Raw genomic sequence first — 16,794 nt, 5'->3', positions numbered from 1 at the left:
TCCTTTTTAGGGCTTACCCTACAATTAGTTATATGATCACAATAGTTCAGAGCATATTGCAATCATTGCAAGCTTCTTTCATTCCACAGGAACACATTATATATAGTCAAAGCTGCTTGGAAATCTTAAAATGGTGCAACAAGACTATTCAAACCATTTATGTTTAGTCTTTTTATTCCATGATTGTCATTGTTTGTTACTATTGCTCACTTGAGAGGAAACCGCAAGCTTGTGAATGTTTCTTATTTTATCATGGTATCCCTACATCAAGTTCTTGCTGTATAACAAAGTAATTCATGAACTAAGTAGATCTCGAAGGGTGCTTATCTTCTTATTTCCTTTTATTTGGATCGTTAAAGGGACAGTCTACACCAGAATTTTTGTTTTAAAAGATAGATAATCCCTTTATTATCCATTTCCCAGTTTTGCATAACCAACACAGTTATAATAATATACTGTTAACCTCTGTGATTATCTTGTATCTAAACCTCTGCAAACTGCCCCTTTTTCAGTTCTTTTGACAGACTTGCAGTCTAGCCAATCAGTGCCTGCTCCCAGATAACTTCTCGTGCACGAGCACAGTGTTATCTATATGAAATATGTGAACTAACACCCTCTAGTGGTGAAAAACTGTTAAAATGCAATCTGAAAGAGGTGGGCTTCAAGGTCTAAGAAATTAGCATATGAACCTCCTAGGTTAAGCTTTCAACTAAGAATACCAAGAGAACAAAGCAAAATTGTTGATAAAAGTAAATTGGAAAATTGTTTAAAATTACATGCTCTATCTGAATCATGAAAGTTTATTTTGGCCTAGACTGTCCATTTAAGGTTTCTCATATCTGCTGTGCAATGTTTCTGCTTTGAACGGTCTAAAATTATATCAGACCTAAACAAAGGTGAAGTCTTCTATTGTATCATCTTCTAATAAACAATTTTAAACTCAGAGTTGTTTTCGGGTTCTGAAAGATCTCAGTCCAGTCATCTCAATATTCTGTAATTAAGCAATATGACAATATAACCTTTAAAAGTCCATCAATGCATCTCATCATGTCATGAGAGATCTGCAAGGTAAGTAAATATTTCAAAATTAGGAATTTTCAAAAGCTGAAATGGTGTTCTATTAGAGGTTCAGACTAGTATTTGACTTTCTGCAGGTGGCTCTCTTTCTTCATGGTTTAAAAGATTTTGCAGACCAGCAGAAAACCATCCTCCTGGTTCCAACCACAAAATAGGTTTTGATTTTTGGATCAGGCAGCCTGATTACTTTCCCAGGTCCCCACTTTTCTGTCTCTGGGCCCATTTCATGTCATGACTTGCCATTGTTTGCAGTGATAGTTTAGATTTTGTGTCTCCAGTTATAGTTTAATGGCCATCAACTTCATGTTTCACATTCTTTCAGTATGAATGTTAGCTAGTATCATAAATCAAAAAATGTTGGCAGCCACTGCTATGATCTTATGATGTCTCTTAGTGAATACAAAATCAACTTGTATGTTATGAAGACTGAATGCTTTATTAGTTCACTAGACATTAACGTTGCATGCAACAACAACTCGATAAATAACATTTTAATGCTTCTTTAAATCCTATATATAAATGTACAGGCTTTGTAGTTCTGAAATAATAATTACAAAATATTTAAAGCTGTTGTTCACATGAAGCCTTGCTGATCATCTCTCTTCCATTACAGATAAAAGAATATGAGAAGCTGGATTCTGAGGAAGACCGCCTTTGTAGAAGTCGACAGATTTATGACACATACATAATGAAAGAGCTACTATCTTGTTCACATGTAAGTATTCTCTTTAATCTGTATTTCTCTCACTCAGAGTTTCTGAAATTCTACATTTGGTCTCTAGGCATTTACATAAAGAAAAGATTAAGTTATGTATGATTTCAAGTTTATGGGAAAAAACTTTTTTTTCTTTTTAACACTTTGTTTTTGTCCCTACATCTTAGATCTTAGTAACACCTTGAGTATAACCATACATTTGATACAACATATACTCCTTTAGAGTCATTGAAATTGATAGCTTCTTTACTCCATCCTTATGGATATTTTTATTTTATATTTTAGTTGAATCTGCAGTGTTACTTCTTCCTTCCATCTCATCCTTGTAGTCTATCTTTTCAATCCATTTCTGTACATACTTAAAATCTATAATTATACCATATTCAGTTTTTTCTTCCTGTTTTTATATGCTAATTATTTTAACCTGCTAAATTATATGCTGTCTCTTTACACTGTACGTAATGTATTTAAATATTTGTTATAAAACCATAGCATTTTATATTAAAATGTTTTTTTATTGTTTATGTAAGAACGTGAACATAGTGCTCTTTATGTGGTGACTACTGTGTACATGTCCACTCAAAGGTCTGCATCACAAAATTGTATTGTCACTAACTAATTGCTTTGTATAATAAGTGGTCAGATAAGATCAGCTCTTCATCTTGTAGTCTGCCCTTGGGACATAATCATAGAGATATGAGCAAGTGCTTTACAACTTATTAGTGGTACTGTCCTTTTCATTCTTGAACATTATTTTAAAACTCAGCTGTATGCAATGCCCAGGAACTGTTGTGATTCTCACAGGCTCCCACTGTTGCCCCTGTCCATTCTCATGAAAGAATAAAAAAGTGTAGTGTAGTGCATATACCATTTAGCCATTGATAACTTTTACTAGAAGAATATTTGCAGATACAAGCATATTGCTGAAATGCTTCTGTTGAAAATTGAAATGCTTTCATTATTTCTTTCATGTAATTAGCAAGAGTCCATGAGCTAGTGACGTATGGGATATACATTCCTACCAGGAGGGGCAAAGTTTCCCAAACCTCAAAATGCCTATAAATACACCCCTCACCACACCCACAAATCAGTTTTACAAACTTTGCCTCCTATGGAGGTGGTGAAGTAAGTTTGTGCTAGATTCTACGTTGATATGCGCTCCGCAGCAGGTTGGAGCCCGGTTTTCCTCTCAGCGTGCAGTGAATGTCAGAGGGATGTGAGGAGAGTATTGCCTATTTGAATGCAGTGATCTCCTTCTACGGGGTCTATTTCATAGGTTCTCTGTTATCGGTCGTAGAGATTCATCTCTTACCTCCCTTTTCAGATCGACGATATACTCTTATATATACCATTACCTCTACTGATTCTCGTTTCAGTACTGGTTTGGCTTTCTACTACATGTAGATGAGTGTCCTGGGGTAAGTAAGTCTTATTTTCTGTGACACTCTAAGCTATGGTTGGGCACTTTTATATAAAGTTCTAAATATATGTATTCAAACATTTATTTGCCTTGACTCAGGATGTTCAACGTTCCTTATTTCAGGCAGTCAGTTTCATATTTGGGATAATGCATATGAATAATCATTTTTTCTTACCTTAAAAATTTGACTTTTTCCCTGTGGGCTGTTAGGCTCGCGGGGGCTGAAAATGCTTCATTTTATTGCGTCATTCTTGGCGCAGACTTTTTTGGCGCAATTTTTTTTTTCTGTTTCCGGCGTCATACGTGTTGCCGGAAGTTGCGTCATTTTTGGCGTTTTTTTTGCGCCAAAAGTGTCGGCGTTCCGGATGTGGCGTCATTTGGCGCCAAATAATGTAGGCGTCTTTTTTGGCGCTAAAAAAATATGGGCGTCACTATTGTCTCCACATTATTTAAGTCTCATTATTTATTGCTTCTGGTTGCTAGAAGCTTGTTCACTGGCATTTTTTCCCATTCCTGAAACTGTCATTTAAGGAATTTGATCAATTTTGCTTTATATGTTGTTTTTTCTATTACATATTGCAAGATGTCCCACGTTGAAGCTGAGTCAGAAGATACTTCTGGAAAATCCCTGCCTGGTGCTGGAGCTACCAAAGCTAAGTGTATCTGCTGTAAACTTTTGGTATCTGTTCCTCCAGCTGTTGTTTGTACTGTTTGTCATGACAAACTTGCTAATGCAGATAATATTTCCTTTAGTACTGTTACATTACCTGTTGCTGTTCCGTCAACATCTAATACTCAGAGTGTTCCTGATAACATAAGAGATTTTGTTTCTAAATCTATTAAGAAGGCTATGTCTGTTATTCCTCCTTCTAGTAAACGTAAAAAGTCTTTTAAAACGTCTCATTTTTCAGATGAATTTTTAAATGAACATCATCATTCTGATACTGATATTGTTTCTTCTGATTCAGAGGATTCTATCTCAGAGGTTGATGCTGATAAATCTTCATATTTATTTAAAATGGAATTTATTCGTTCTTTACTTAAAGAAGTCCTAATTGCTTTAGAAATTGAGGATTCTAGTCCTCTTGATACTAAATCTAAACGTTTATATAAGGTTTTTAAATCTCCTGTAGTTATTCCAGAAGTTTTTCCTGTCCCTGGTGCTATTTCTGAAGTAATTTCCAGGGAATGGAATAATTTGGGTAATTCTTTTACTCCTTCTAAACGTTTTAAGCAATTATATCCTGTGCCATCTGACAGATTAGAATTTTGGGACAAAATCCCTAAGGTTGATGGGGCTGTCTCTACTCTTGCTAAGCGTACTACTATTCCTACGGCAGATGGTACTTCCTTTAAGGATCCTTTAGATAGGAAAATTGAATCCTTTCTAAGAAAAGCTTACTTGTGTTCAGGTAATCTTCTTAGACCTGCTATATCTTTAGCGGATGTTGCTGCAGCTTCAACCTTTTGGTTAGAAGCTTTAGCGCAACAAGTAACAGATCATAATTCTCATAGCATTATTATTCTTCTACAACATGCTAATAATTTTATTTGTGATGCCATCTTTGATATCATTAGAGTTGATGTCAGGTATATGTCTCTAGCTATTTTAGCTAGAAGAGCTTTATGGCTTAAAACTTGGAATGCTGATATGTCTTCTAAGTCTACTCTGCTTTCCCTTTCTTTCCAGGGTAATAGATTATTTGGTTCTCAGTTGGATTCTATTATCTCAACTGTTACTGGAGGAAAAGGAACTTTTTTTACCACAGGATAAAAAATCTAAAGGTAAATTTAGGTCTAATAATCGTTTTCGTTCCTTTCGTCACAACAAGGAACAAAAGCCTGATCCTTCATCCTCAGGAGCGGTATCAGTTTGGAAACCATCTCCAGTCTGGAATAAATCCAAGCCTTTTAGAAAACCAAAGCCAGCTCCCAAGTCCACATGAAGGTGCGGCCCTCATTCCAGCTCAGCTGGTAGGGGGCAGATTACGTTTTTTCAAAGAAATATGGTTCAATTCCGTTCACAATCTCTGGATTCAGAACATTGTTTCAGAAGGGTACAGAATTGGCTTCAAGATAAGGCCTCCTGCAAAGAGATTTTTTCTTTCCCGTGTCCCAGTAAACCTAGCGAAGGCTCAGGCATTTCTGAAATGTGTTTCAGATCTAGAGTTGGCTGGAGTAATTATGCCAGTTCCAGTTCTGGAACAGGGGCTGGGGTTTTATTCAAATCTCTTCATTGTACCAAAGAAGGAGAATTCCTTCAGACCAGTTCTGGATCTAAAAATATTGAATCGTTATGTAAGGATACCAACATTCAAAATGGTAACTGTAAGGACTATCCTGCCTTTTGTTCAGCAAGGGCATTATATGTCCACAATAGATTTACAGGATGCATATCTGCATATTCCGATTCATCCAGATCACTATCAGTTTCTGAGATTCTCTTTCCTAGACAAGCATTACCAGTTTGTGGCTCTACCGTTTGGCCTAGCTACAGCTCCAAGAATTTTTACAAAGGTTCTCGGTGCCCTTCTGTCTGTAATCAGGGAACAGGGTATTGTGGTATTTCCTTATTTGGACGATATCTTGGTACTTGCTCAGTCTTCACATTTAGCAGAATCTCATATGAATCGACTTGTGTTGTTTCTTCAAGATCATGGTTGGAGGATCAATTTACCAAAAAGTTCATTGATTCCTCAGACAAGGGTAACCTTTTTAGGTTTCCAGATAGATTCAGTGTCCATGACTCTGTCTTTGACAGACAAGAGACGTCTAAAGTTGATATCAGCTTGTCGAAACCTTCAGTCACAATCATTCCCTTCGGTAGCTTTATGCATGGAAATTCTAGGTCTTATGACTGCAGCATCGGACGCGATCCCCTTTGCTCGTTTTCACATGCGACCTCTTCAGCTCTGTATGCTGAACCAGTGGTGCAGGGATTACACAAAGATATCTCAATTAATATCTTTAACTCCGATTGTACGACACTCTCTGATGTGGTGGACAGCTCACCATCGTTTAGTTCAGGGGGCTTCTTTTGTTCTTCCGACCTGGACTGTAATTTCAACAGATGCAAATCTGACAGGTTGGGGAGCTGTTTGGGGGTCTCTGACAGCACAAGGGGTTTGGGAATCTCAGGAGGTGAGATTACCGATCAATATTTTGGAACGTGATGATCACGCCCCCTTGATAAAGCCCGGCGATCACCGGGGGAAACGCGTTGGGGTATCGTAATCCAGTCCAGAGCACCTGAGGAGGAAGCGGAACAGCTGAGGGCGGGCAATCCGGAAATACCCGCCGCAGGCAAAAACCCTGTGTATTGAGACCTTCCAGCTGACAACTGCTTTCAGAACCGGGTGTTGCTTATGGACTTAAAGCTGACTTTTTAACACCGTGTATTGTATCAATAAAGGCATTGTTTTATACTAACTCTGGTGAGTAGAACATAATTGCGCTATACATGGTGTTTTGAAATTACACTTGAATCTCTTTTTTTGCGCTTTTGTCTTTGTCTTTGGGTATACCCTTAAATTTAAAGGTATGGAGATTGAACGCTTGATTCTTAGTCAAAGAGGTTTCTCTGACTCTGTGATTAATACTATGTTACAGGCTCGTAAATCCGTATCTAGGGAGATATATTATAGAGTCTGGAAGACTTATATTTCTTGGTGTCTTTCTCATCATTTTTCCTGGCATTCTTTTAGAATTCCGAGAATTTTACAGTTTCTTCAGGATGGTTTGGATAAAGGTTTGTCTGCAAGTTCCTTGAAAGGACAAATCTCTGCTCTTTCTGTTCTTTTTCACAGAAAGATTGCTAATCTTCCTGATATTCATTGTTTTGTACAAGCTTTGGTTCGTATAAAACCTGTCATTAAGTCAATTTCTCCTCCTTGGAGTTTGAATTTGGTTTTGGGGGCTCTTCAAGCTCCTCCGTTTGAACCTATTCATTCTTTGGACATTAAATTACTTTCTTGGAAAGTTTTGTTCCTTTTGGCCATCTCTTCTGCCAGAAGAGTTTCTGAGTTATCTGCTCTTTCTTGTGAGTCTCCTTTTCTGATTTTTCATCAGGATAAGGCAGTGTTGCGAACTTCTTTTAAATTTTTACCTAAGGTTGTGAATTCTAACAACATTATTAGAGAAATTGTAGTTCCTTCATTATGTCCTAATTCTAAGAATTCTAAGGAGAAATCATTGCATTCTTTGGATGTAGTTAGAGCTTTGAAATATTATGTTGAAGCTACTAAGAATTTCCGAAAGACTTCTAGTCTATTTGTTATCTTTTCCGGTTCTAGGAAAGGTCAGAAGGCTTCTGCCATTTCTTTGGCATCTTGGTTGAAATCTTTAATTCATCATGCTTATGTCGAGTCGGGTAAAACTCCGCCTCAAAGGATTACAGCTCATTCTACTAGGTCAGTTTCTACTTCCTGGGCGTTTAGGAATGAAGCTTCGGTTGATCAGATTTGCAAAGCAGCAACTTGGTCTTCTTTGCATACTTTTACTAAATTCTACCATTTTGATGTGTTTTCTTCTTCTGAAGCTGTTTTTGGTAGAAAAGTACTTCAGGCAGCTATTTCAGTTTGAATCTTCTGCTTATAATTTAAACTTTATTTTGGTTGTGGATTATTTTTCAGCGGAATTGGCTGTCTTTATTTTTTCCCTCCCTCTCTAGTGACTCTTGCGTGGAAAGATCCACATCTTGGGTAGTCATTATCCCATACGTCAGTAGCTCATAGACTCTTGCTAATTACATGAAAGAAAACATAATTTATGTAAGAACTTACCTGATAATTTCATTTCTTTCATATTAGCAAGAGTCCATGAGGCCAACCCTTTTTTGTGGTGGTTATGATTTTTTTGTATAAAGCACAATTATTCCAATTCCTTATTTTTTATGCTTTCGCACTTTTTTCTTATCACCCCACTTCTTGGCTATTCGTTAAACTGATTTGTGGGTGTGGTGAGGGGTGTATTTATAGGCATTTTGAGGTTTGGGAAACTTTGCCCCTCCTGGTAAGAATGTATATCCCATACGTCACTAGCTCATGGACTCTTGCTAATATGAAAGAAATGAATTTATCAGGTAAGTTCTTACATAAATTATGTTATTTATATGTGATCCCTTCTACTAGCAACTACTCCTAACAGCCAAGTGACCCAGTGCTATGATATGCTGCCCCTACCTGTAGTAACTTACTGCTTTATATCTCGCACTGGTGAAGCTCCCACATTGATAACCCCCCTAAAATCTAAACATCCTACACAACCCTCCCATCACAAACCACCTAGAATAAAAAAATAAAAACTTAAAATGAACCCTCCCTTAGCAATCATAAGTTCTCCAAAACACAATTTCCCTCTCTAATTTAAAAACATTACTAGCTATGAAAAGCCTTACCTTCTCTTCCAACTAGCAGCAACAGGTCCCCCATTGACCTCTTCCTTGCCACTGTAAGTGTCTTCTTTCGGGTTGCCATGTTGGGTGGTTAGTATTGTGTAGTGAGGCTATGCCATGAATTGGTGGCCGTGGTCAGCCAATGATTTATTGTAGGTAGGGACAGGTCAGGAATAGGATTTATTGCAGTGTGGGGAGAATTATTTATTTTTGTTATCTTTTGTTATCATGTCATGCCTTATTCAATTCATATACATACCTTAGACTTAGGGTTACAGCATTCTTAAACTATATATGTTATATCTGGTTAATGGCATATCAAATATTTGTTAAAACCACATGGATATGTGTTTTCATATTGTTAACCTTTCACTTCTTTCTGTCAGCCATTTTCCAAGCATGCGGTAGACCATGTACAAGCACATCTTGCTAAGAAACAAGTGCCGCCTACTCTATTCCAGGTAAGTCCATGTTTTATAGGTGGTTGTATATTTTTTCTCTTATTTTTGTTCTCTGTTATGTTAATATAAATATACATATTGGTGTTTTTTTGGTTTATGTAGATATGGGATTGTTAATTGATTGAAAGATCTTTGGAGCTACATTCTCCTCTTCTTCCTGTATTTATTTGTTTTGCTTAGTCTTCTTTATGTATTTCCTTCTTAATATGAGGAGAGTCCACAGCTTCATTCATTACCTGTGGGAACACAGAACCTGTCCACCAGGAGGAGGCAAAGACACGCCAGCCAAAGGCTTAAATACCTCCCTTACTTCCCTCATCTCCTATTCATTCTTTGCCTTTCGTCACAGGAGGTTGGCAGAGAAGTGTCAGAAGATACAGAGTAGTTCCTTGTGAAGGGTATCTACCCTTTGAAATGGGACTGAAGTTTAAAGTAGTCTTTTCAGCCCCTTAGTGAGAGCATTGACAAACGTTAGGGTCTGGAGATGCAGGGAGATTCTTTCTACAAAACCATCCAGACTCGTATTAACAGCTCCTAAGCAATCAGTGTTGACGAGTTTCAACTCAAGTTCATGTCAGGAACGATGCTACAAGACTGTCACACTCGAGAGACTGCATTTCTGTTCCACAGCATAGATTCCGGTAAGATCGTTTAATTTTTTACACATATGGTAAAGCTAGAAGACAGGGTCACAGTGTGGCTCCTTTTATCTGTATGGAATCAATGGTTAATATCTCCTAAGGGGGGATTATTGAACAGTGGGGATTAATCTCATAAATTTGTATTTGATTTATACTGCATTATCTGTGAGATGTTTTCTGAGGCTCATAGGCTGAGGTTGGAACATACAGGTTACTTTCACTTTAGAGATGCACAGCTTTACAAGCTTGGCACACTTTTCCTTAGCGGAGGCGGTTGCGCTCTATGTGACCGGGTGTGGTCGTAGTTTCACTTCCTACTCTCTGACCGTGCTGGTTATCTGAGAGAAGAGGTTTACTCTGTGTTCCTGGGTCATAGGAGGTGTTGAGTGCCCCAGCCATTGGGGGTATAAAGGTGCTGTTTTTATATTTTATACAATGTTCGTTATTGTTATATTAGGATATAGCCCATAGCTATTGAGGACTTTGACTTTTAGAGGTTAATCCCTCTATACCTAAGACTAATGCCTGTTTATATTGTGAGGAGACTGAGGTATACCCACCCTCTCAATTATGTTCCACATGCCTAGAAAAAGTGGTTATGTCAAAAAAGGTTAACATGTTTGAGCCTTCCACCTCTGAGGGGTCCCCTTCCCGTGAGGTGTGCACCCTGCTTTCATCTCTTAATACACATGTAGTTTCCCATAGCACGCCTGATCCTCCATCTGTTGGAGACCTTTTACCTCCAGACTTCACTGCGCAGCTACAAACGGCGTTGTCTGCGGCCATTAGTGCTTTACCTCGCCCTGCTAAGCGCAAGCAAAAGGTCAAATATTGCTATCCTTCCAGGGGTCATCATCTAGTTTATTGGCTATAGCTGATAGACGGTTATCTGATGAAGTTCTTTCTGATACTTCAGAGTTTGAACTTTCTAGGTATGAATCAGCTGCCTCTAAGCCTCCGATTGCAGAGGAACCATATTTTAGATTTAGGATGGAGCATTTGCGCTTTCTTTTAAAGGAAGTTCTGGCTACCTTAGAGGTTCCAGAGGCCAAACTGCCTGAAGAACCTTTAATTCCTAAACTGTGGATAGAGTTTACGAAGACAGAGTTGTTCCTCAGACTTTCCCTGTTCCTGTAAAGATGGCAAACATTATTAAGAACAAGTGGGAGAGGACTGGTTCTTCCTTCACCCCTTCGTCTGCCTTTAAGAAACTGTTCCCGGTCCAGGACTTTCAATTGGAGTTGTGGGGTTCCTTCCCTAAGGTGGATGGTGCTGTCTCCACGCTTGCAAAATGCACTACTATCCCACCTCAGGATAGTTCGTCATTCAAAGAGCCCATGGATTAAAAGATGGAAACTCTGTTAACAACGATGTTTCAACAATCGGGATATTTATTTTATTCAGTGACGGCAGTTGCCATGGTTGCAGGAGCGTCTACCTACTGGTGTGACTCCTTATCAAAATTGATTGAGGTGGAAGGTCCCCTCGATATTATTCTTGATAGAATAAAGGCTTTAAGGGTGGGCTTTAAACTGCTGGGTTTTCTGTTCAGGCCCACCGGACTCTGTGGCTGAAGTCCTGGTCTGCGGACTTGACTTCCAAGTTCAGACTCCTTTCCCTTCCATTCAAGGGTAAGATTTTGTTTGGTCCAGGTCTTGACTCCATTATTTTCTTTCATGCAATTGGCAAGAGTCCATGAGCTAGTGATGTATGGGATAGTAATACCCAAGATGTGGTACTCCACAGAAGAGTCACTAGAGAGGGTTGAATAAAAATAAAAACAGCCATTTCTCCAACATTGGTGTGTCTGGTCCACGGCGTCATCCGTTACTTGTGGGAATATTCTCTTCCCCAACAGGAAATGGCAAAGAGCACAGCAAAAGCTGCCCATTTAGCCCCTCCTCAGGTTCCGCCCCCCAGTCATTCTCTTTGCCGCTCTGAACAAGTAGCATCTCCACGGAGATGGTGAAGAGTATGTGGTGTTTAGTTGTAGTTTTTTATTCTTCTATCAAGAGTTTGTTATTTTAAAATAGTGCCGGTTTGTACTATTTACTCTAAAACAGAAAGGGATGAAGAGTTCTGTTTAAAAGAGGAGTATGATTTTAGCAGCAGTAACTAAAATCAATTGCTGTTCCCACGCAGGACTGTTGAGCCCAGAGAACTTCAGTTGGGGGGAACAGTTTGCAGACTTTTCTGCTTAAGGTATGACTAGTCCATTTTCTAACAAGACTGTGTAATGCTAGAAGACTGTCATTTTCCCTCTTGAGGATCGGTAAGCCATTTTCTTAGACTCTTAACAGAATGAAGGCTTATTATGGGCTATACACTGGTTGACACTCTTGTGGGCTAAATCGATTGCTTTATTTAAGTTTTTTATGAAGTTTGAAGTGATTTTCTAAACTTTTAGTGTTTGGGAAAGTTTTTAGGCGCCAGGCAGTCGTTTAGACACCTTCCCAGTCAGGAAGGGCCTTTCACTATAGTAGGCAGAGCCTCATTTTCGCTCCATAATTGCGCAGTTTCTTTTGGTTGCAGTGCATGCAGCTTCATGTGAGAGGGTCTGGTGATCATTGAAAACGTTCCTGGAAGGCTTAATTTGGTATCGTATAACCCCCAAGGACAGGTGAAGTCGCAGCAAACGCTGTGGCTGGGACTGTAGTGGGGTTAAAATTGCTAATTGATTAAACGACTCCGGTTCCCTCATTTAAGGGGTTAAAAGCTTGAAAATTGGGGTGCAATACTTTAAAAGCATTAAGACACTGTGGTGAAAGTTTGGTAAAGATTGGATATTTTCTTCATAGTTTTTCACACATTCAGAAATAAAGTGTGCTCTGTTTAACATTTAAAGAGACAGTAATGGTTTTGTTTAAAAACTTTTTTTTGCATTATTAGCCTGTTTAAGCCTGTCTAACATGTCTGTACCTTCAGATAGAACATGTTCTGTATGTATGGAGGCCAAGGTGGTCCCCCCTTCAAATGTATGTGATAATTGTGCCATGGCGTCCAGACAAAGTAAGGACAGTACTGTCACATTTAATAAGGTTGCCCAAGATGATTCCTCAAATGAAGGTAGTGGGGATAGTTCTTCATCCTCTCCTTCTGTGTCAATACCAGTTATGCCCGCGCAGGCGACCCCTAGTACGTCTAGCGCGCCAATGCTTGTTACTATGCAACAATTAACGGCAGTAATGGATAATTCCATAGCTAATATTTTATCCAAAATGCCCGCATTTCAAAGAAAGCGTGATTGCTCAGTTTTAAATACAGTGGAGCAAGAAGGCGCTGACGATAATTTATCTGTCATACCCTCACACCAGTCAGAAGTGGCAGTGAGGGAGGGTTTGTCGGAGTGAGAACTTTCTGATTCAGGAAGAATTTCTCAACAGGCAGAACCTGATGTTGTGACGTTTAAATTTAAGTTAGAGCATCTCCGCGCAGTACTAACTACACTGGATGATTGTGACTCTTTGGTCATTCCAGAAAAATTGTGCAAGATGGACAAATTCCTAGAGGTCCCGGTGCACCCTGATGCCTTTCCGATACCTAAAAGGGTGGCGGACATAGTGAATAAGGAGTGGCAGAAACCAGGCATACCTTTTGTCCCACCTCCTATATTTAAGAAATTGTTCCCCATGGTCGACCCAAGGAAGGACACATGGCAAACAGTCCCTAAGGTTGAGGGGGCAGTTTCTACGCTAGCCAAACGCACAACTATTCCCATTGAGGACAATTGTGCTTTCAAAGATCCTATGGATAAAAAATTGGAGGGTTTGCTTAAAAAGATTTTTGTTCAGCAAGGTTACCTCCTCCAACCAATTTCGTGCATTATTCCTGTCACCACTGCGGCGTTTTTCTGGTTCGATGAACTAGAAAAGTCGTTCAATAAAGAGACTTCATATGAGGAAGTCATGGACAGAATTCACGCACTTAAGTTAGCTAATTCCTTTATTTTAGATGCCGCTTTGCAATTAGCGAGATTAGCTGCAAAAAATTCAGGGTTTGCAATTGTGGCGCGCAGAGCGCTCTGGCTAAAGTCTTGGTCGGCGGATGTATCTTCCAAGACAAAATTGCTTAATATCCCTTTCAAAGGTAAGACCCTTTTTGGGCCAGAACTGAAAGAAATTATTTCAGACATCACTGGGGGGAAGGGCCATGCCCTCCCACAGGATAGGCCTTTCAAAGCTAAGAATAAGTCCAATTTTCGTTCCTTTCGTAATTTCAGGAACGGACCGGCTTCTAACTCTGCAGCCTCTAGACAAGAGGGTAACGCTTCCCAGGCTAAACCAGCTTGGAAACCAATGCAAGGCTGGAACAAGGGTAAACAGGCCAAGAAGCCTGCTGCTGCTACCAAGACAGCATGAAGGGGTAGCCTCTCTCTCTTTGCTCAGGCTTGGGTAAGAGATGTTCCGGATCCCTGGGCACTAGAAATAGTCTCTCAGGGTTATCTTCTAGAGTTCAAGGAACTTCCTCCAAGGGGAAGGTTCCACATGTCTCGCTTATCTTCAGACCAAATAAAGAGACAGGCATTCTTACATTGTGTAGAAGACCTGTTAAAGATGGGAGTGATACACCCAGTTCCAACAGTGGAACAAGGTCAGGGGTTTTACTCAAACCTGTTTGTAGTTCCCAAAAAAGAGGGAACTTTCAGACCAATTCTGGATTTAAAAATTCTAAACAAGTTTCTCAGAGTTCCATCGTTCAAAATGGAAACCATTCGAACAATTTTACCTACAATCCAGGAGGGTCAATATATGACTACCGTGGATTTAAAGGATGCTTACCTACATATTCCTATCCACAAAGATCATCATCAGTTCCTAAGGTTCGCCTTTCTGGACAAACATTACCAGTTTGTGGCTCTTCCATTCGGTTTAGCCACTGCTCCCAGAATTTTCACAAAGGTGCTAGGGTCCCTTCTGGCGGTTCTAAGACCGAGGGGCATTGCAGTGGCACCTTATCTAGACAACATTCTAATTCAAGCATCGTCTCTTTCCAAGGCAAAGGCTCATACAGACATTGTTCTAGCCTTTCTCAGATCTCACGGGTGGAAGGTGAACGTAGAAAAGAGTTCCCTGTCTCCGTCAACAAGAGTTCCCTTTTTGGGAACAATGATAGATTCTTTAGAAATGAAGATCTTCCTGACAGAAGTCAGAAAGTCAAAGCTTCTAAATGCTTGTCAAGTTCTTCACTCTATTCTGCAGCCTTCCATAGCTCAGTGCATGGAAGTAGTAGGATTGATGGTTGCAGCAATGGACATAGTTCCTTTTGCTCGAATTCATCTAAGACTATTACAACTGTGCATGCTCAATCAGTGGAATGGGGACTATGCAGACTTGTCTCCTCAGATTCAAGTAGACCAGATAACCAGAGACTCACTCCGTTGGTGGTTGACTCAGGATCACCTTTCTCAGGGAATCAGTTTCCGCAGACCAGAGTGGGTCATTGTCACGACCGACGCCAGTCTATTAGGCTGGGGCGCAGTCTGGGATTCCCTGAAAGCTCAGGGTCTATGGTCTCGGGAAGAGTCTCTTCTCCCGATAAACATCCTGGAACTGAGAGCGATATTCAATGCTCTCCGAGCTTGGCCTCAACTAGCAAGGTCCGGATTCATAAGATTCCAGTCAGACAACATGACGGCTGTAGCTTACGTCTATTAGGCTGGGGCGCAGTCTGGGATTCCCTGAAAGCTCAGGGTCTATGGTCTCGGGAAGAGTCTCTTCTCCCGATAAACATCCTGGAACTGAGAGCGATATTCAATGCTCTCCGAGCTTGGCCTCAACTAGCAAGGTCCGGATTCATAAGATTCCAGTCAGACAACATGACGGCTGTAGCTTACATCAACCATCAGGGAGGAACAAAGAGTTCCTTGGCGATGAGAGAGGTATCCAAGATCATCAAATGGGCGGAGGATCACTCCTGCCATCTATCTGCAATTCACATCCCAGGAGTAGACAACTGGGAGGCGGATTATCTGAGTCGTCAGACTTTCCATCCGGGGGAGTGGGAACTCCACCCGGAGGTCTTTGCACAGTTAACCCAATTATGGGGCATTCCAGACATGGATCTGATGGCGTCTCGTCAGAACTTCAAGGTTCCTTGCTACGGGTCCAGATCCAGGGATCCCAAGGCGACTCTAGTGGATGCATTAGTGGCGCCTTGGTCGTTCAACCTAGCTTATGTGTTTCCACCGTTTCCTCTCCTTCCCAGGCTCGTAGCCAGGATCAAACAGGAGAAGGCCTCTGTGATTCTGATAGCTCCTGCGTGGCCACGCAGGACTTGGTATGCAGACCTGGTGAATATGTCATCGGCTCCACCATGGAAGCTACCTTTGAGACAGGATCTTCTAGTACAAGGTCCATTCGAACATCCAAATCTAGTTTCTCTGCAGCTGACAGCTTGGAAATTGAACGCTTGATTTTATCCAGTTTTCAAATTCAGTGATAGATACTCTGGTCCAAGCCAGAAAACCTGTGACTAGAAAGATTTACCATAAAATATGGAAAAAATATATCTGTTGGTGTGAATCCAAGGGATTCTCCTGGAGTAAGATTAAAATTCCTAAGATTCTTTCCTTTCTCCAAGAGGGTTTGGATAAAGGGTTGTCAGCGAGTTCTCTAAAAGGACAGATTTCTGCCTTATCTGTTTTGTTACACAAACAGGCTTTGGTCAGAATCAAGCCTGTTTACAGACCCATGACTCCTCCTTGGAGTCTAAATTTAGTTCTTTCAGTTCTTCAAGGGATTCCGTTTGAACCCTTACATTCCATAGATATCAAGTTACTATCTTGGAAAGTTCTGTTTTTGGTTGCTATTTCTTCTGCTAGAAGAGTTTCTGAATTATCTACTTTGCAGTGTGATCCACCCTATCTGGTGTTCCATTCAGATAAGGTCGTTTTGCGTACCAAGCCTGGTTTTCTTCCAAAAGTTGTTTCCAACAAGAATATTAACCAGGAAATAGTTGTTCCTTCTCTGTGTCCGAAACCAGTTTCAAAGAAGGAACGTTTGTTACACAATTTAGATGTAGTCCGTGCTTTAAAGTTCTATTTAGAAGCAACAAAGGATTTCAGACAAACCTCATCTTTGTTTGTCGTT

At 40.1% G+C, this 16,794-nt stretch overlaps 1 protein-coding gene across 1 annotated transcript in view; it reads left to right on the top strand.

Moving 5' to 3' along the window:
• GRK3 (G protein-coupled receptor kinase 3) overlaps window positions 1-16,794 on the top strand; it is a 737,240-nt gene that overhangs the window by 469,348 nt on the left and 251,098 nt on the right. Inside the window, exons 4-5 of the mRNA XM_053702091.1 lie at window positions 1,691-1,792; window positions 8,991-9,065. Coding sequence (XP_053558066.1) covers window positions 1,691-1,792; window positions 8,991-9,065 — 177 coding nt within the window. The remainder of the gene's footprint in view (window positions 1-1,690; window positions 1,793-8,990; window positions 9,066-16,794) is intronic.

The sequence above is a fragment of the Bombina bombina genome, chromosome 2 (assembly GCF_027579735.1).
Source record: "Bombina bombina isolate aBomBom1 chromosome 2, aBomBom1.pri, whole genome shotgun sequence".
Classification (NCBI taxonomy): Eukaryota; Metazoa; Chordata; class Amphibia; order Anura; family Bombinatoridae; genus Bombina; species Bombina bombina.
Note: the sequence above shows the minus strand (reverse complement) of the source record. Positions and strands in the feature narration are given on the sequence as shown.